At 47.7% G+C, this 20907-nt stretch overlaps 1 protein-coding gene across 1 annotated transcript in view; it reads right to left on the reverse strand.

The window, feature by feature from the left end:
* Positions 1-325: 325 nt before the first annotated feature.
* LOC140204032 (uncharacterized) overlaps positions 326-20907 on the reverse strand; it is a 43417-nt gene continuing 22835 nt past the window's right edge. Inside the window, 1 exon segment of the mRNA XM_072270281.1 lies at positions 326-5304. Coding sequence (XP_072126382.1) covers positions 3948-5304 — 1357 coding nt within the window. The 3' untranslated portion in view covers positions 326-3947.

The raw sequence follows: 20907 nt of genomic DNA on the forward strand, positions 1-20907 counted from the left end.
CTGACCCAGCAACATGCACAGCAGCGGACAGCAAGTGCTGCTGGAAGGTCACCTACTCAGTGCAGGACGTCCTTTGGCCTGCCCGAAACTAGCTGGACTTCCAGCACAGCGAGATGCCTGCGTAGGGATGTTGTCGACTGGCACATTCCAGGGTCAGGAATGAATGCTGAAGGATTGCACTGAAATTGGGGAGGGACCATAGTCCTTTCACTGAAGGACCTGATACGGGAGAGGAAGCCCAGCAAGCACTGGACAGGCGTAACACCAGGGGGAGGCAATGTTGTCTCTGATTAACTGGACTCTGAAAACTCACACCGTTCCTCAAACATACTTTATTTACTCGTGCACGAGGAGGACAGCATGGACCCTGTCACCACATGGTTCTGAAATCTGAACAGAGAGATGCCATTTTTATACAGAATTGACCAGCAGTTATGGATATTAACCAATTAGTAACCTTGTGTACATTCAAATTTTGTGTCAATTGTCATTCACAACAGTCAACAGAAACTACAAGCTAACAACTGATGATTCTTTGAAGTTGTTAAAATAATTGTCCCTTAGTTGGTGCATGTTCCATAAATCCTTCTCAGACTGGGTAAGAATGTATGCCAAAAAGTTACAGCATTATTTCTATGAGTTTGATAAACTTTTACCCATGGAGACAACAAACACAGCAACAAGTACAAAATCACAACCCATACACTTAGGTAACTGTATAAAGCCTGTTTGGAGATGCCCAAATAACTTCCGGGGAGGAGGGTCCAGCAGCAACAGGTACCGACAGCAGCAGATGTGTCCCTGGCAAGTCACACTGTTGCTGTTACTTTTCTTGCTATGGTTGAGAATGTCTCATTTTTGATTATATACATCATCCTTTACAGTCTGGCACAGTGTGCTTTAGTCCATAAAGTCTCTGATGCACCATGCTATAATTGTGCCTGTTCATAAAAAGAATTTAAAAGTGTCAGCAGCCAGTTCACACTGGGGTACCATGTGACCATAAAGATCTGCTGCGGCTGCCTGGAAAAGGGAACTTGTTTGTCCCCTCGTCGTTTCATCATTCTCATTAGCGTGAGCCACACATCTTGAGTTCCACAGAAGGTGAGAAACCCACACCTTTTTCCGTGAATGTCCATTGTCATGTGTGCAAACTGTAAATGTTTACAGCAGCACCAGCTGCAAGGACGCAGGCTATTGCTACGGTGAAGAAAGTACGGCTGCTTGGGCGGACACGAGGGATGGTAGCTCTGTTGTATTAGCTGCACACACTACGTATCTACTAAAATTTTCACCAGTCTCTGATTGACAGGAAAAGCCAAAGAAAAATAGCATTCACAGTTCCATCAGCAGGCATTTTGCAATGGGCGGAATTAAATTAGTACAAGTTCTTCAGTACCGGGTCATTTAAATGCGTCATCTGCAGTGCTGGTGGAGGTGGAAACTGACTGCTATCAAAGTTGCCTTCACGGTAAGTTGCCTTCACCTTCAAGCCGGTGGTCAGGCTGTCTGCAAAGAAAAACATAACCCTTGCAGACAACCCCAGATCTCCCCCTACTGTGTCCATCATACCCCCCTCCCCACAAAAAGTCAAACAAACTACACAAACTTACATTTGGAATACTGTTACATAAATAACTACTTTGTTCAAAACCAGACATCAGTAATAGCAGTCACTAAATCCAGATGTGTATAAAGCAGAGAGTATCAAAACTAAGTTTACAATGACATTGTCAGCATAAATTAATCTGGTTCACTGTTATTTCATTTAAATATAAAATTAAAGCTAAAATACCAATTAAATAGTTTCTGACAGATGCCACACTACTTTAAAACAATATGTACAATGTTATCCAGAGGCTGTAGTGGATCAGCCTGGAAAGCCCCACACAAGTACAGTCCCCGTTCCACAGTTTTTATCCTTTGATGCTGGAATTGCCAAAGGAAACACTGTAGAACACTCACAATTTTACTTCACTCTTCTCATTTCACACAAGTAACAGTTTACTGTTTTCTTTAACCTAGGTTGCAGCTTATTTACAGTAACATTTATTAAGACAGGTGATCCCACTTCTGGAGTTAACCCAGAACACTTTTGAAAACATTTATTCACATATTTATTAACATAACTATCTACAGAACGAGGGAAACATTTTCTTAGAGCTTCCACGAGATCAGCTCAGGGTACATTTGAAACAACATTTCACTCATCTCTTCTGCCCCAACACCTTCCTCACCCCCAGCTCCCACAGCTACTGGGCGCCTCCACCTTTGGTAGGGCACTGGAGGATGCTTGGGTACTCAGTGTGGCCTGGGATTTATTGAAAGCGTGCCTGGTGAAAGGGAAGGGTACAGCAGGTCATAGACATCTAGTTCATTATCAAGCTCTGCTGCAAGTTGTTTCTTTTGAAACACTGAGGTACTGTAGACACCATAATCCTTTTCCTGTTCTTTCTGTGTCTTTTCCAACTTTTGTTCAGTTTCTTTGCTCTTTTTATAATCAAATTTCAATCAATGAGAGACACAGGGCGTTAGAAGCATCTACAGAAGGTATTGCAATGACTCCTAGCTTTGAGAACATCTCCTTAATCTCTGATCAGCAGGAGTGATCACTCACTTATTGCATTCAGGACAGACATCGATCCAATTTTTGAGACTGTCAATGGGAGGATGTTGGGTGTGAACAACGGACGAGACACAGGATCTGTCAACCCGTTCTCTATTGTTGTACCTCAGCTCAATGAAAACAGCCCCGTGTGGAAAAGAACTGGGAGTGGAGATAAACCCCACTGCTTTCTCCCCGAGGCTTGGTGGTTAGGGGATGTCACAAACTGATAACGGTGCAGAAACACGAACTCCAGCCCAACGAGTCCGCAGCTCATTCTAATCTGCAGTTCTTCCTCTTAAATTCTACCTACGTCCCCGTCAGTTCTCCCCAACTTCTACCAGTCACCTCACTCTAGGGGTAAATTACAACAGCACATCTACCTACCGACAGATGCCTTTGGGATGCGGGAGCTAACTGGAGCTCTTGGAAGCACTGTGGAGAAACCTCCACAGGGACAGTATCCAAGACGTGGACTGATCCCAGGTTCCTGACCTCGCAGAACAACAGCCTCTCTAATGTCTGGGGTAAGGCCCCCAGTGAGCTGTTGCCTTTGCCACCGATCTGCTGAGAGCTGCAGAAATTCCGGGCAAATTCTTACTCACTGAGTTCAATAATGTGGAAGGTGCCACCACCGGGAGGGCTGGAGGTGACAGACTGGGAATCTGAATAAACACAGACTGAGAAACAAATATCCCCAGTTCACCCGCTTCAGTCCTGACCTCGGGAGTTTGCACATTCTCCCTGTGACCGCATGGGGCTCCTCCTGCCTCCCAAACCCTGGGCTGCCGACAGGCTAATTAGCCGCTGTAAATTGCTTCTGCTATGATGGTGACAAGTAGAACCATGGGGTGAAAGGGGGTGTGGCCAATGCAAATGAGGAGAGAATTAAAAACCTATTAATGAAGTATTGGGGTAAGTGAGTGATGATTACTGAGGATCCCGAGTCAAAGGGCTGAGTTCTCTGCCTCATTTCTGAATATTCGTACCGGCCGAGACGGGAGGGGCCTGGTGCGGAGCAGAAATACTTAACGGCAGCAGACAGGCTGAAAGGCCTCTCTTTCTACTGTTCATTATATGCACTGCAAAGGAAGGGGCTTGAATGAAGTCTTTCAGACAGAACTGTCTTGTGTTAATCGCAGATCCAGAACGTTAACAGAGCTAAACTTTAAACAGACTATGAACATCAGCAAAAGAAAACCAACTCTGCCCATTACCAGATTCAGTCTGGGTGTGAACAGAAACTTCAGCAGAACCCAAGGCCCTGTATCACCTGCAACTCTTGTGAACTTGCGTTAGATTTCAGTAGACACGATGGTTGAATACTTGGCATGCAGCATCTTCAATCTTTCTTCACACTGTGAACTCGTTGGTGTTTCAGCAGGCGAGATGAGCAAGTAAATCCTTTCCCGCACTCAGAGCAGATGAACGGCCTCTCCCCAGTGTGAAGTCGCTGGTGTGTTTTTAGGATGGCTGACTGGGTGAATGTCTTCCCACACTCAGAGCAGGTGAAGGGCCTCTCCCCAGTGTGAACTCGCTGGTGTGCCAGCAGGTTAGACAAGCGGGCGAATCCCTTCCGACACTCAGTGCAGGAGTAGGGCCTCTCCCCAGTGTGAATTCGCTGATGTATCTTCAAATCGCACGACTGACTGAACCCCTTCCCACACTCAGAGCAGGAGAATGGCTTCTCCCCAGTGTGAATTCGCTGGTGTGTCTGCAAATTGGATGAACGAGTGAATCTCTTTCCACACGTTGAGCAGGAGAACGGCTTCTCCCCAGTGTGAACTCGCTGGTGTGACCGTAAATTGAACGACCGAGTGAATCTCTTTCCACACGTTGAGCAGGAGAACGGCTTCTCCCCAGTGTGGACTCTCTGGTGTACCTTCAATTCGCAGGACTGAATGAATCCCTTCCCACAATTTGAGCAGATGAATGGCCTCTCGCCATTGTGAACTCGCTGGTGAACCAACAGCTGGGACGACTGAATGAATCCCTTTCCACACACTGAGCAGAAAAATGGCCTTTCCCCCTTGTGAACTCGCTGGTGCGCCTGCAGATGGGAAGACTGAGTGAATCTCACACCACACTCGGAGCAGGAGAACGGCCTCTCCCCGGTGTGAACACGCTGGTGCACCTTCAGCTCACATGAGCGAATGAATCCCTTCCCGCACGTGGAGCAGATGAATGGCCGATCCACAGTATGATATCGCTGGTGTTGCAACAGGTCCGACGAACTGGTGAACCCCTTCCCACACTCAGAGCAGTTGAACGGCCTCTCCCCTGTGTGAACGCGCTTGTGTATCACCAGGTTGCTTGACGAGGCAAATCTCTTCCCACACGTCGAGCAGATAAATGGCCTGGCCCCAGTGTGAACTTGCTGGTGCGTCTGCAAACCAGACAGCTGCGTGAAGCTCTTTCCACACACCGAGCAGGAGTATGGCCTCTCCCCAGTGTGAACTCGCTGGTGAGCCTGTAAATTGGACGACTGGGTGAATCTCCGTCCACACGTGGAGCAGGAGAACGGTTTCTCACCAGTGTGAACTCGCTGGTGTGCCTTCAGGTGTAGAGTCCGGGTGAAACTCTTACCGCACTCTGAGCAGGTGAACGGCCTCTCGCCAGTGTGAACTTGCTGGTGCGTCATCAGGCTGGGTAATTGACTGAATGCCTTTCCACACATAGAACAGATGAAAGGCCTCTCCCTGTCTGAATCTGCTGGCGTTCCTGGACTTGGGGCAACTGAGTGAAACTCTTTCCGCACGTTGAGCTGGAGAATGGTTTCTCCCCAGTCTGAGCTCGCTGGTGCGCCTGTAAATGGGACAACTGAGTGAATCCCTTCCCACGCTCACAGCAGGTGGACAGCAAAGTGTGAATTTGCTGATGATGCATTTGAGATTCCCGTAAACAAATTCACGGCTTGTTTTTCCCTGTACAAAGTTACAAAAGTTATCAGTCAGTACAGGACAGGATTTCAGCTGATATTATTTTTATCTCCACAGTGAGCTGCTGTAATGACACTGAGAACAACCGGGAACTTCCATCTGGGACCACTGGAGGCATCCTGACTCCAATCAACATCTCTGCTTTTCCTCCTATCTCATTCAGAAGGGCCCACTTCTGCCCAGTCCCTTTGATCTACCCGCGGCTCCTACCACTGCTAAAATTCACCTGTTTCCTGGTGAAAGGGGTCATAAAAGCTAAGACGTCCCCTCTTTCTGCATATCTGCACTCTCCTTCCCTTTTACTTTACCCATAAAACACAGGAACCGAATTAGGCCATTCAGCCCATCAATTCAGTTCTGCCATTCCATCGTGGTTGACTTATTATGCCTCTCAACAGCGTTACTCCTACCTTCTCCCTGTCATCTGTGATGCCCCTACCAGCCTCTGCATTAAATATACCCAAAGACTTGGTCTCCGCAGCCACCTGTGGCAATGAATTACACAATTTTACCACCCTCTAGCCAAAGAATTCCGAATGATCTCTGTGCCCTGTGGTCCTAACCCCTCCCATCCCCACACTATAACATCTTGTCCATGTCCACACTAGTGACACCTTTCAATATTCGATAGGTTTCAATGAGATCCCCACTCATTCTTCTAAACGGTGAATCCAGGCCCAGAGCAATAACAATGCTCCTCGTGCATTAACTCTTGCTTTCCCGAGATCACTCTGGTGAACCTCCTCTGGGCTTTACTCCTCCTGCTGGTACTGAGAATCTGCAGCAACACACAAAGGAGCTGGGGGAACTCAGCGGTTCAGGCAGCATCTATGGAGCGAAATGGACTGTGGGCATTTCAACTGTATTGATGGGGTGGAATTTAGTGATTGTAAAGCCATTTGGCATGAAGCGTAGCTGGTTAGACTCACTCACTGGAGATTGACATTGTGTGGTCCCCATGTTACCTGACAGAGGTGCCCAATACCAGTCTATATCCAGACAGAGAAGAACATGTTCTCAGTCTGTAGGCAGACCATGGACCTGAGGAGGCTGAACAAAGTTGAGTTGCCAAATATTCAGAAGCCAAAAGGACTTCCAACATGGGTAAATTATTTTCACAATGAATACAAGATATATTTCTTTGTCAATGGAGTTTGCATAATCCCTTTTGTTTTGGCCTCTCTCCAAACTATAGTCACTATCTACAAAGATCTGGAGATGAGCTGTGGCTGGAGACTAGTCCCAATCTCTATTTGCTCATCTGTGTCTGCAGACTCTTGTCTGCCGAACAGGGCAAAGTGCTTATCACAGCAGCATCAATGGCCGCACTTCTTCCCACAATCCCCTGGGCTCTAGAAAAACCAGTGCCAAGCGGTCAAAATGAAACATTCATTCATCCCGCAGGGCCTGGAGTACACATTGGGCTGGGCTAAAGGGAAAGCACAGAACATCTGTTGTTGCTGGAAATGGAAACAGATATCAAGCTTAAAAGTGCCAGGCACAGGTCAGACAGCACCTGTGCGAAGAAAAGAAAACAATGTTTTGGGATGAAAACCCGTGTCAGAACTTAGAAAGTGAGAAAACAAGTTTTATATTGTAGAAAGTATGGGGGAGGGATGACCACAGGAAGTGGGATCAGGGGTAGGTCACTCAGCCTCTCATTTGGCCAGCCCAGTAGGATCATGGTTGAATTTCCTATCCGGTTCTATAGCCCTGGATTCCATTACTGGTGAGGAATTTCTCCCAGTCTTAAATGAACACCAGGACTCTATCCCACAGATCACAGTGGTACGATCTTGCAAAGACTGAAGCTTCAGGGAGGAGAACCCTTTCCCATCTCACCTTTCAATTGGGCACCAGTGAATTTCTCTTTTGTGAAACTGTGCTAACTCTGATCAATAAGTTGTGAATTTTCAAACAAGCAGACAATAACAAGAAGTCTCCCAACTGATACATTCCCCTTCCAGAAATGCTGTCTGGCCTGCTGATTTATCCAGATCTGGGTCAAAATGTCAACTGTTTATCTCACCCCCCCCCCCCGCACCCCACAGATGCTACCTGACCATCTGAGTTCCCCTTGCCATGTTATGTGTGTTGCTCTGGATTTCTAGCATCTGCAGAATGTCCAGCAGTTTTTGTTTCTACGCCAAATTCTTGCATCTGCCATTTTTTAAAAGGGCAAAGAAAGTGTCTGGTAGAGAATACCTCAGCAACTGCTGCCTCACCCTTGGCTTACAGACCCGTCAGTTCCCGAGCTGAATCATGACAAGCAGAGGGAGAGGAATCAAACACGAGATAAGTTATTCACTGTGAAACAGAGCTGCAGCCCTCAGCAACAGCTCTGGCTCACGTTTCACAGCGTTAACATTGTCCTGTCTCCAGCTGCCTTTGTTAATCTGTTCATCAGAAAGGCCAATAAAACGTTGAGCGAGGCTCGGGTGGACCAAGTGAAGCCAATCAGATGTTCCCTTTGTCCGGTCTATTGCTCACGCACCCAGCCGTCTCTGCAAGAAAAACTAATGTACTTTTGCTTTTCCCCAGTTCTAACGGAAGGGTCTCGGACTTTTAAAGTTCCCTGGTTCTCGTTCCTCTCGATGCGCCTGACTGTGCTCACCTCTTACCGATGCAGAAAAATCCCTGGGCCGCACGTATAGGCTGCAAGCGGGAAGCGGGTGGGGAGTTGGGGGTGGAGAGAAACGCCGAGCGCACTTAGTGTGATCCCTGCCTACAGTGATCGCACAGCCCGCACCCATTCTTACCGCAGTCGTGACCTGCACTCCCGACCCGATGAAATCCGCTCCGCACTTCCCCGCTGACGTCTGGACAGCCTCTCGTGCAGAAGACACGTCGCAATGACGTCACGTGTAATGTGCGCCTGCGCTGAGGGCTCCCTCGGTGCAGGTAGGGCGCTTTCTCCGGCGCGGTCCCCCTTGGTTACGTTTAGCTGCCATCAAACCAAACCAAGAAGATTCAAGATTGTCTGTTATGATTCTTCAGCACACGAGTGTAAAGGAGGACGAAACTATTGTTACTCCTGACCTGATGCAGCAGGAAAAGCACAAAACCCATATAACACAATGGGACTGTTGTGTGTGGTCGTATAGGCAGAACATTCGCGTATATATACAGATTGATAGTATGTTCAAAAATGTCTTATCATAACGTGATACTGACCGGAAATGAGATAGGAGCAAAGTGACCTCCGGCGGTAGAACACGTCCAGGTCTTTAGATAGCTCTAAAACTGCCTTTAAGGATTCGCTCGCGATCATAACTCAGCTGCTCATGCAGTGTCTATGGAGAGGGTTTAAAGAGTCGACGTTTCGGGTGAAGTCCCCCCCCCCCCCCCGCTTCATAAGCACTGGAAAGGAAGGGGAAGAAGCAAGAATACCAAGGTCGTCTTACCATCGTCTTACTCTGCCGCGAGCATCCTGCAGAGGTTCCGGGGAACGCTCTTCACCCGCAGAGTTCAGTCATGTGGAACTTTTCACCACGGAGGGGTGGGGGGGGGGTCTGGAGGTGTCGCTATAGGAAGCCGAGTAAACAGAGTCGAGGTGCTAGCTCGCATACAAACGTCCCGAGTTCCTCAGGTTCAACCGTGAGCTCGGATGCACACTGTGTGACACTTGCACATTCTCCCCGTGACGGCATGGGGCTCCTCCCACAGCCATTATCTGTAGCCACTGTAAATTGGTCGTAATACCCATATGACGTGTAAAAACCCCGGGTGAAGGGGCGTGGTCAATGCAAATAAGGAGAAAATTTAAATGTATTGCGGGGGCCCTGGCAGAAATATTTAAAATGTCGCTGTCTACGGGTGAGGTGCCGGAGGATTGGAGAATGGCTCATGTTGTTCCGTTGTTCAAAAAAGTATCGAAAAGTAATCCGGGAAATTATAGGCCGGTGAGTTTAACGTCGGTAGTAGGTAAATTATTGGAGGGACTACTAAGAGACAGAATCTACAAGCATTTGGATACACAGGGACTTATTAGGGAGAGTCAACATGGTTTTGTGCGTGGTAGGTCATGTTTGACTAATCTATTGGACTTTTTCGAGGAGGTTACCAGGAAAGTGGATGAAGGGAAGGCAGTGGATATTGTCTACATGGATTTCAGTAAGGCCTTTGACAAGGTCCCGCATGGGAGGTTAGTTAGGAAAATTCAGTCGCTAGGTGTACATGGAGAGGTGGTAAATTGGATTAGACATTGGCTCAATGGAAGAAGCCAAAGAGTGGTAGTAGAGAATTGCTTCTCCGAGTGGAGGCCTGTGACTAGTGGTGTGCCACAGGGATCAGTGCTGGGTCCATTGTTATTTGTCATCTATGTCAATGATCTGGATGATAATGTGGTAAATTGGATCAGCAAATTTTGGAGTGAAGAAGGTTTTCAGAGCCTGCAGAGGGACTTGGACCAGCTGGAAAAATGGGCTGAAAAAACACAGACAAGTGTGAGGTATTGCACGTTGGAAGGACAAACCAATGTAGAACATACATGGTTAATGGTAAGGCACTGAGGAGTGCAGTAGAACAGAGGGATCTGGGAATAGAGATACAAAATTCCCTAAAAGTGGCGTCACAAGTAGATACAGTCGTAAAGAGAGCTTTTGGTACATTGGCCTTTGTTAATCAAAGTATTGAGTATAAGAGCTGGAATGTTATGATGAGGTTGTATAAGGCATTGGTGAGGCCGAATCTGGAGTATTGTGTTCAGTTTTGGTCACCAAATTACAGGAAGGATATAAGTAAGGTTGAAAGAGTGCAGAGAAGGTTTACAAGGATGTTGCCAGGACTTGAGAAACTCAGTTACAGAGAAAAGTTGAATAGGTTAGGACTTTATTCCCTGGAGCGTAGAAGAATGAGGGGAGATTTGATAGAGGTATATAAAATTATGATGGGTATAGATAGAGTGAATGCAAGCAGGCTTTTTCCACTGAGGCAAGGGGAGAAAAAAACCAGAGGACGTGGGTTAAGGGTGAGGGGGGAAAAGTTTAAAGGGAACATTGGGGGGGGGGCTTCTTCACACAGAGAGTGGTGGGAGTATGGAATGAGCTGCCAGATGAGGTGGTAAATGCGGGTTCTTTATTAACATTTAAGAATAAATTGGACAGATACATGGACGGGAGGTGTATGGAGGGATATGGTCCGTGTGCAGGTCAGTGGGACTAGGCAGAAAATGGTTCGGCACAGCCAAGAAGGGCCAAAAGGCCTGTTTCTGTGCTGTAGTTTCTATGGTAATATTTGGGTAAATGAGTGATGACCCCTGTGGACCCCGAGTCAAAGGGCCGAGTTCTTTGCCTCATTTCTGAATATCCATCCCAGCCGATGGGAGGAGGCTGACGTGGAACAGAAAAACTGGAAGGTAGAAGATGGGCTGAATGGCCTCTATGTCATTGTGTGCACCACAGAGACAGGAAGGGCCTTAGACAAAGTGTTTCAAGCAGAAGTATTTCACTTTAATTGCGGATCCAGAACATTAACAGAGCTAACATTTAAACAGATTATGTACATCAGCAAAAGAGAACCGACTCTGTCCAATACCAGGTTCAGTCCGGGTGTCATCAGATGCACCAACAGAATCCAACGTCCATGAACGCTTGAAACTCGTGTGAATTTGCACTAGATTTCTGTAGACGTGACGGTTGAATATTTGGCAGACTTCCTCTCCAGTGTAAACTCGCTGCTATACACTCAGAAGTAGGTGTCTAGTTCTCCCCTGTAGGAACTCGCTGGTCGCTCAGCAGCTCGCGTGACCCAGCGAATCCCTACCCGCACTTGGAGCATGTGAACGGCCTCTCCACAGAGTGAGCTCGCTGGCACCTCTGCAGATAGGACAACTGTGTGAACCTCTTCCCACACCCAGAGCGTTGAACGGTCTCGACTAAGCGTGAACTCGCTGGTGCATCCGAGGCCGGCTAGCGGAGTGAATCCCTTCCCACACGCCGAGCACGTGAATGGTTTCCCAGCCCCTGTGTGAACTTGCTGGTGTGCCCGCAAATGAGACAACTGAGCGAGTCCCTCCCCGCACACACTGAGCACGTGAACGCTTTCTCGCCAGTTGTGCCCTCAAGTTGGTCGACCGACTGAACTGGAGCAGATGGGCGGCCTTCCCCTCCCCGTCTGACGTGTCATCAGGTTGGCTAACGGAGTGAACGTTGACAGGTGAATGATCTCGCTCATTGAAGCCTCAGCATAGAAGGACCTCCCTCCCTTTAGAACAACTTCCGATTGTTCACCCTCCCCTCCTTGAGAATGCTGTGGACCTGACCCAAAATATCCCTGACCCTGGCACCGGGGAGGCAACACCCCATCCAAATGTCCCTTTGATGTCCACAGAATGTCCGATATGCTTCTGTATCGAATCCCCAATCAGCACTGCAGCCCTCTTCTCCCCTCTTCCCTTCAGAGCCACACTCCGTGCCAGAGACCTGGTGCCATAGCTTTCAATGGTGCGTCCCCCCCCCCCCCCAAAGCACTACAGTTACTATTGATGGAATGGCCACAGGGTTACTCTACACTCTCTATCTGTTCTCTTTCCATCCCCTGATAGTCACCCTGTCTCCTGCAACTCAGGAGTGACTACCTCCCCGTAGCTCCTATCTGCCGGCTCCTCGTTCTCCCGAATTAGCATCCCGCTACTCCTCCAGTTTTCTAACACAGTTTGCAAGGACCTGCAGCTGGATGCATTTTATTTCAGCCAGCTGTAGTGATATGGGAGAGTGGAGTTCTCCCAGAATTCCCATATCTCACATGAAGAACACATATCTGGTCCTGGACCCATTTGCCCTGCACTAGCCATGTACTAATAGACAAAGAAAGAAACTCACCTTGAACCTAACTGCTTGAGCCAACGCCAACCACTCTAACACTGTCCACTCCCTCGGTGGCCGCTCCCTTAAACCTAGCTTCTTTTATGACTTTTGCCTATTTCCTGATAAATCACAATGACTGAAGCCCACCAAAAAGTCTCGAAAGATCCCATTCACTTTTTAAATATTTTCCTGTCTCGCCAAAACAAGTGTCTGCCTGCAATGATTGAAGTCCACCAAAAGGTCCTGAGTAGTTCTGCCCCAACACCACCACCCTTCTCTGTCTGACGGAACATTGACGACTGCATTGGTGCCACTTCCTGCACCCATGCAGAGTGTGCTAAATTCATCAAATTTGCCTCCCACCTTGCCGTCAAATATACTTAGCCAAGGCGTCGGTCTAGTGATCTGAAGGTTGCTAGTTCGAGCCTCAGCTGAGGCAGCGTGTTGTGTCCTCGAGCAAGGCACTTAACCACACATTGCTCTGCGATGACACCGGTGCCAAGCTGTATCGGTCCTTGCCCTTCCCTTGGACAACATTGGTGGCGTGGAGAGGAGAGACTTGCAGCATAGGTAACTGCCGGTCTTCCATACAACCTTGTCCAGGCCTGCGCCCTGGAAACCTTCCAAGACGCAAATCCATGGTCTCACGAGACTAACGGATGCCTATAATTTCTGACATGTCTCTTTGCTTTCTCAATCTCTCTGTCTCCATCTCGGGACATCTTTTACAAACCTACAGACCTTCAGTTATCTTGACTATACTTCCACCCAGCCCCTACCACCTCACCACCGTTCAGGGCCCCAAACAGTTAGGTGATGTGACACTTCAGTATCCTGTGCTCCTGGTGTGGCCTCTCACGCACCGGTAAAATCGGGCATAGATTGGGGGGGGGCTGTTTCGTCAAGCACCTTCGCTCTGTCCATGCAAGAGGTGGGATTTCCCAGTGGCCACCTATTTCAAATTGTCTTCCCATTCCCATTCTGACATGTGAGCCCATGGCCTGCCACGATGAGACCACGTCGGGATGGAGGAGCAACACCTCATAATCCGTGTGGGTAGCCTCCAGCCTAATGGCATTTATCTAACCGCCAGTAATCCCACCCCCAACCACACCCTTTTTCTCTTTTCCTGTTCTCCCTTCTCAAATTCAGGTTGAATGTATTGACAGTCAGCGGTACACACGTAACGGCCAAATGAAACGTCGTTCCTCCAGAACAAAGTGCACTGCACAGTACATCTAGCCCAGATATGTAACAACTAAAGTAACATTACCTCATGCAAATTAACAAACAACGAGGTGTGACCGTCACAAGACAAAAAGTCAACAGTATAACACTTCCGGCGCCTCATGCAAGATGAGCTGAGATGGCGGTAGCGAGTACAGAAATGGCTGGATATTGCATGGGAATATTTCCCGTTTTACCTTCCCGACAGCGCGGGCGAGCGCAGCTCTTGCTGGCCTGCGAGCTGTCTAATCCCCCGAGCCGAACGCCCAGCAATGACCGATAGCGTAATGATCTGAAGAGATGCGATTTATTTTTTGAAAAATCACCCAGGAAGGGCACAAGGGCAGATGAAGTTAGACCAGGTTAACTCGGGTAAAATAAAAACCTAGAAACAGAAATATATGCAAAATAAAAACGTGCAGTTTATGACACGCCCCCCCACCCCCCCCCCCCACCCAAGGGATGATGATTGTCTAGTCGGATTTCTTTTTGTTCTTTGAACAGGTGCAGCTTCCCCACCTGAAAGCGATTGAATGTGTCTACCCGAATGTTTTTTTTAAACTAGATTCCACTCAATGACCCAACAACTTTTCCTTTTCGCTCCTTTTAGTTTTCGCAAGTGCGGCAGTTTGATAGATCCATTAGTTCCATCAACCATTAGCCACTAGTCTTTAGACCCTAGACATTAGTCAAAAGACACTAGTCATTAGACATAAATCGTTAGTTATTAGTTATTAGTCAAAAGTCGTAAGGTGAAAAAACTGATTACCTCTGCGGACTTTGTAGATGGATTCCGACCTGCACTTCTCCGCTCCCTCACAGACCGTTATGTTTTCAAACCGGGCGACCCTTTCCGAAGGTTCCCGAACTCTTCTTAAACCTGGCGCCATTTCCCAGAAGTGTCGGCGCTCGATAATCCCCGTGACGTGAAGCTAGCACTAACCCAAAACGCAGTGACAGCAGTGCGCTTTTCCATTAAACAGTCTCTAAAGTTATTTAAAGTTCAGCATCTTACCGCAGATTCCAACGCCGCTCCCGGACTGCCGCTGTGATGCTGCCGGGTCCCCCCGATGTTCCGGGCAGAAGCCGCACTCAGGCAGCGGGTTCCATCCGGTCTACCAGTGGATTCTTCTATTTCTTTTAAATTTTATTTTCTTTTGCCTCAAGGTCCCAATACTTTCTAGAAACTCTGGTTTGACTTGACAATGATATTTTCCTAATTTTAGAATCAGGATCAGGTTCAATGTCACTGACATATATGTCGTAAGATTCGGTTTTTTTGTGACAGCAGCACAGCGCAAAATAGGCTATAAATTGCAATAAGTAATACAGTGTATTGTGACCTAACATAACCAAGTCATCAGACGATTGATGCTAATGAGAAAGATAAGGGAGACAATGGAGAAACGTTCAAAATGTTAATGAGAGAGGAGAGAGGGATAACGGAAAAGAAACACAATTCAGAATATTGACAGACCGGTTGCTTTGAACCTGAACTGTTTGAAGTTTGATGGACAGGCGATACCCCAGCAGGGGGATAAAAAGAACAGGTTCGCTAAGGCACGGGACACCACGAGATCACGAGACCCTGGAAGAGCGGTGTGCCCCCACAAGTTGGTGGAGTTTGGAGGTCCAGTTCGCGGGAACTGACCATAGATTCACAGGGTGTAAAGGTACGATCGGTGGGAACCTGGTGTCTGCGTCCGCCCTTGCCTGTGTGCCGGGTTCACCGCGGAAGAACGGTCGTATCCGGAATGGAGGGGTCACAGTCGGTGACCACAGCGGGATAGAAGACATAAAAGGGTCCGCCCGAAACCAACTGCGAAGAACATCAAAGGTCTGCCTGAATCAAATTTGCACCCCCCCCCCCAACGGCACAACAGCGATTACTGCGAACTGTACTAAGCTGAACTGAACTCTGCATCACTTGAGACTGATCATTTTACCCCTAGACTGCGATAGAGCTTGGTTGATTCCTATTATCCTAGTTCTGTGTACATGTGTGTGTTTATCATTGCCAACCTGTTGCATTTATATCCTTACGATTAGAATACTGTGTTACTTATTTCTTTAATAAAACTTTATTAGTTCCTAGTAATCCAGACTCCAATGAGTGGTCCATTTCTGCTGGTTTGGCAACCCCGTTACGGGGTACGTAACAGTATAAAGATATATTTTATATATAAGTTCGAAGTGAATTTACGGTATGATCATAGCACGTACACTCAGTGTCCACTTTATTAGGTACACCTGTACATCTGCTGCTGAATCAGCCAATCAGGTGGCAGCAACTCGATACATGAAAGCATGCAGACACGGCCAAGAGGTTCAGTTGTTGTTCAAAGCGAACATCAGAATGCGGGGGAAAAAAGTGTGAACAAGGTGACTTTGGCCATGGAATCATTGTTGGTTTGAGTATCTCAGAAACTGCAGATCTCCTGGGATTTTCACGCGCACAGTCTCTAGTGTTTACAGAAAGTGGTTCCAAACACAAACTAAATGAAACAAAAACGAACCTAGTGAGTGGTTCTGTGGGTGAGAATACCTTGTAATGAGAGAGGTCAGAGGGAAATGGCCAGACTGGTTTAGGCTGGCCGGATGCTGTTAGAACACCGGTGTCAGAAAAGCATCTCTGAATGCAAAACACGACAAATCTTGAGGTGGATGGGCTATAGTAGCAAAATGTCACAAAGATACTGAATGTATTTCCCCGGGAGTTTGAGGAGATTTGGTACGTTAGTGAAGACTAGCAAATTCCTTCAGATGCACTGTAGAGGGCATTCTAACTGGTTTGCATCACTGTCTCGTATGGAGGGGCCAGTGCACAGGATCAGAAAAAAAACTGGAGAAGTTTGCCAACTCAGTCAGCTCCATCATGGGCACCAAGCTGCCCAGCATCCAGGGCAGCTTCAAAAGGCGATGCCTCAAAAAGGTGACATCCATCATTAAGGACCCCCACCAGCCAGAACATGCCCTCTTCTCATGCCAACATCAGGGAGCAGGTACAGGAAGCTGAAGATAAACACACAGCGTTTTAGGGACGGATTTTTTTCCCCTCTGCCATTAGGCTTCTGAATGATTCATGAATCTATGAACACTACGTCACTATTTTGATCTTTTTTTGTTTGCACTACACTATCGAGCAAATCTGCAAAGTAGGCTGTCACGGGAACTCAGCATTCATCACTGAGGACCTCCACAAACCTGGTCTTACTGCCTTTTCGCTGCTGCCATCGGAAAGAAGGTACAGGAGCCTTGGTACCATACCACCAGGTTCAGCAACATTAATTACCCTTCAATCATCAGGCTCCTGAACCAACATGGATAACTTCACTCACCGCAACACTGAACTCAGTCCACAAACTATGGACTTAGTTTGAAGTACGCTACAACCTGTGTTCTCAATATTATAAATTTATTTACCTTTTTAATTTTATTTGCAGTGTTTGTCTTCTTTTGCACCTTGGTTGTTTATCCTTGTTAGTGTCTCTTTTTCCATTGATTCCATTGTATTTTTTTTGCATCTACTGCGAATGCCCGGAAGAAAATAAACCTCAGGGTGGTATATGGTGACATGTGGCCATTTAAGAAAGTCTTGGATAGACTTATGGATGATGGTCAAATGGAGGAAGAAAGACTTAGATTGACCTCGGAGGAGGTTAATGGGTTGGCACCGTGTTTTATGTCATCACAATGTAGGGTGTTGCTACACTGTGAGTCAGTGCACGTCCCTGCCATGCACACGACGCAGGTACGGGATTACCGAGTTTGCTGTGTGGGGAACACATACACTCCGTGGAACTAGCAGTCATAGTCACAGACGGTGGAGTCCGGAGAAAAAGGAAAGAAAAATAATAAACCTGCAGGGGGAACTCAGCAGATCAGGCTGTATCTGTCGAGTCAGAGGGATGGTCAGTGGTTTAGGCCAAGGCACCATATCAGTGCTGGGCACGTGGCCAAGTGGTTAAGGCGTTCGTCTAGTTACCTCAAGGTCGCTAGTTCGTGCCTCAGCTGTGGCAGCGTGTTTGTGCCCTTGAGCAAGGCACTTAATCACACATTGCTCTAGTCTGTGCGAGGAGTGGCGCTCCACACAGATTTCTAATCTTCACCTTGTAAGGCATGAAAATGCCGGCGATGTTCCCTCCCCACCCCCCCCCCCCCATATCAGGGCTGAGAACGTAGAGGGTAGGTCCCAGTGTTGAAGAAGTGAGAGAGTGCTGAGACTGAGGTTGTGCAGGTGTAACCAGGTGGATGGAGTGGACGGGGTAGAAAGGAAACATTGATGTGAGAGGATTGTGGGCAGATGGAGCCAGGCGTGGCAGTGTGTTTGTGTGTGGGGCGGGGGGAAACAGACACAGTGACTGAAAGACTGGAAGTTGAAGCTGTCGAGGGAGGGAGGAAGGCAAGAATGGGAGGGGGAGAAATTGCCAGAAGTTAGATGCCATTGGGTTGGAGGCTACTCTGCCGTAATAGAAGGTGCTGCTCCTCGAGCGTCGTGGCAGTAGAGGAGGCCATTTGAAAGATGTGTGATGCAGGAGACGCTGCAGCAGGCTTCACGTTTCTGCCGATGACACTCATCTCTGCATCACTCCAGTGTCCCAGATCTATCACCAGACCCCAGCGTTCAATGTGCAGAACAGGGACTACAAGCGAATGATATGAAGACTGAAGCTCAAACACAGAAAATCTGCAGATGCTGGAAATTCAAGCAACACACACAAAATGCTGGTGAACGCAGCAGACCAGGCAGCATCTATAGGAAGAGGTACAGTCGACGTTTCAGGCTGAGGCCCTTCGTCAGGACTAATGGAAAAAAGAGATGGTAAGAGATTTGAAAGTGGGGGGGCGGAGGGGGAGACCCGAAATGACGGGAGGAGACAGGAGGGGGAGGGATGAAGCCAAGAGCTGGGAAGTTGATTGGCAAAAGGGATACAAGGCTGGAGAAGGGGGAGTAACATGGGAAGGAAGGCCTTGGAAAACAGAAAAGGGGAGGGGAGCACCAGAGGAAGATGGAGAACAGGCAATGAGTTATTGTGAGAGGGAGAAGGGGAAAATAAATAAATAGGTATGGGGTAAGAAGGGGAGGAGGAGCATTGATGGAAGTTAGAGAAGTCAATGTTCATGCCATCAGGTTGGCGGCTACCCTGACGGAATATAAGGCGTTGTTCCTCCAACCTGAGTGTGGCTTCATCTTGACAGTAGAGGAGGCCGTGGATAGACATATCGGAATGGGAATGGGACGTGGAATTAAAATGTGTGGCCACTGGGAGATCCTGCTTCCTTTCGTGTGGCTACACATTTTAATTCCACGTCCCATTCCCATTCCAATATGTCAATCCATGGCCTCCTCTACTGTCGAGATGAAGCCACACTCAGGTTGGAGGAACAACACCTTACATTCTGTCTGGGTAGCGCTCAACCTGATGGCATGAACATTGATTTCTCTAACTTCTGTTAATGCCCCTCCTCCCCTTCTTACCCCATCCCTTATTTATTTTTCTCTCTTCCCCTCTCACAATAACTCCTTGCCTGTTTTCCATCTTCTTCTGGTGCTCCCCTCCCCCTTTCTTTCTTCCAAGGCCTTCCGTCCCATGATACTCCCCCTTCTCCAGCCTTGTATCCCCTTTGCCAATCAACTTCCCAGCTCTTGGCTTCATCCCTCTCCCTCCTGTCTTCTCCTGTCATTTCAGGTCTCCCCCTCCCCCTCTCAAATCTCTTACTACCTCTTTTTTCTGTTAGTCCTGACAAAGGGTCTCCGCCTGAAACGTTGATTATAGATGTTGCCTGGCCTGCTGCGTTCCACCAGCAATTTGTGTGTGTTGCTTGAAGACTGAAGCTATCATCTTTGGTCCCCACCACAAGCTCAGATAAAGAGAGAAGACACTAGAGAAAACCAGTCGTAGATGGAGCGAGGTGCCAGGTTCTACTGAGGATCTATGAGAATGACTTTTGGAAGGGTTGAGCTCCAACTTGTGCACATTTGGCTGTTTAATTATAATGGGCCCTTTTTAGTGTGTTTTTTTCTTTCTTTTCTTTACTAACCCTTTAGTTAAGATTCATAAATATAATTCATTTAATCGTATTCCAAAGTCGAGCCTGATCAATTGCAGCCTCACTTGTCTGACATGGACCGGAGATTATACCTCCTACATCACCGTCTCAGTTTATCTGCTGCTTCAAGCATCATTTATTCAGCTCATTTTTGTCCCCAGATTTGTTTATTCCAGTAACACGGGATCTTGCAGATGCTGGAAATCCAGGGAAACATGCAAAAAACAAAACAAAAAGTAAGTGCTGGAGGAACTCAGGTCAAGCACTACCTATGGAGAGGGAAAATGGGTGACATTTCTGGCCGGGACCCTTCATCAGGGCTGTGTAAGGGGGAAGAAAACAACCAAACCCCACCTCCTTATTCTGCCAGGAACCTGCCAAAAGACCTGTGGATATTTTAGGGAACGCTCTTCACCCAGAGACTTCAGCAATGTGGAATATCACCACAGCGAGGGCCGTTGGTGACAAACTGAATAAACAGAGAGCTAGTAGAGGTGCTGCTTCATGTAACAACGTCCCAAGTTCACCAGGTTCAATTCTGCCCTCTGGTGGAACTCTGCACCTCCCTCTGCATCTAGATTCACGACTTCTTCATGTCGCCTCCTCGCCGGTAATCGATGCAGGCACACCTCTGCTCAGCCTGCCACTCCACTGTCACCGCACCCATGAGCGTGCAGCTAGGCACCACTCAAACACCATCTATAAATTTGCCGATGCCGTAACTATTGTTGGGAGAATTTCAGGTGGAAGGAGGAGGCTTACAGGAGTGAGGTAGATCAGCTGGATGAGTGCTGTTGTAACTACCTTGCTCTCAGGAATTGATGTGGACTCCATCAAGGAGGTGAGACAGGAGCCTGCAGGCACACATTTAACCCTTTAGAAACAGCCTCTTCCACTCTGTTATCAGATTTCTGAATGGACACCACCTTGAAATGCTTTGCTCTCTTATTGCACGACTTATTTAATATTTTAATCACACTGGCTGAGATGGGAGGACACTGGTGTGGAGCAGAAACACTGGAAGGCAGCAGATGGGCTGAATGGCCTCTCTACCATTCACAATGCGCACTGCAGAGACAGGAAGGGCCTTGGACAAACCGTTTCAAACAGGACTGTTTTATTTCAATCACAGATCCAGAATATTAAATCACATCTCAGTGAAACAACTGTTCTCAATAAACGGTGCTCAGTCCTGGGGTGTGATCAGCAGCGTCAGTGGAACACAACGTCCTACAACTCTTGTGAATTTGTGTTGGATGTCGGGAGCAATGGTCGGCTT

Source organism: Mobula birostris, chromosome 10, assembly GCF_030028105.1.
Source record: "Mobula birostris isolate sMobBir1 chromosome 10, sMobBir1.hap1, whole genome shotgun sequence".
Classification (NCBI taxonomy): Eukaryota; Metazoa; Chordata; class Chondrichthyes; order Myliobatiformes; family Myliobatidae; genus Mobula; species Mobula birostris.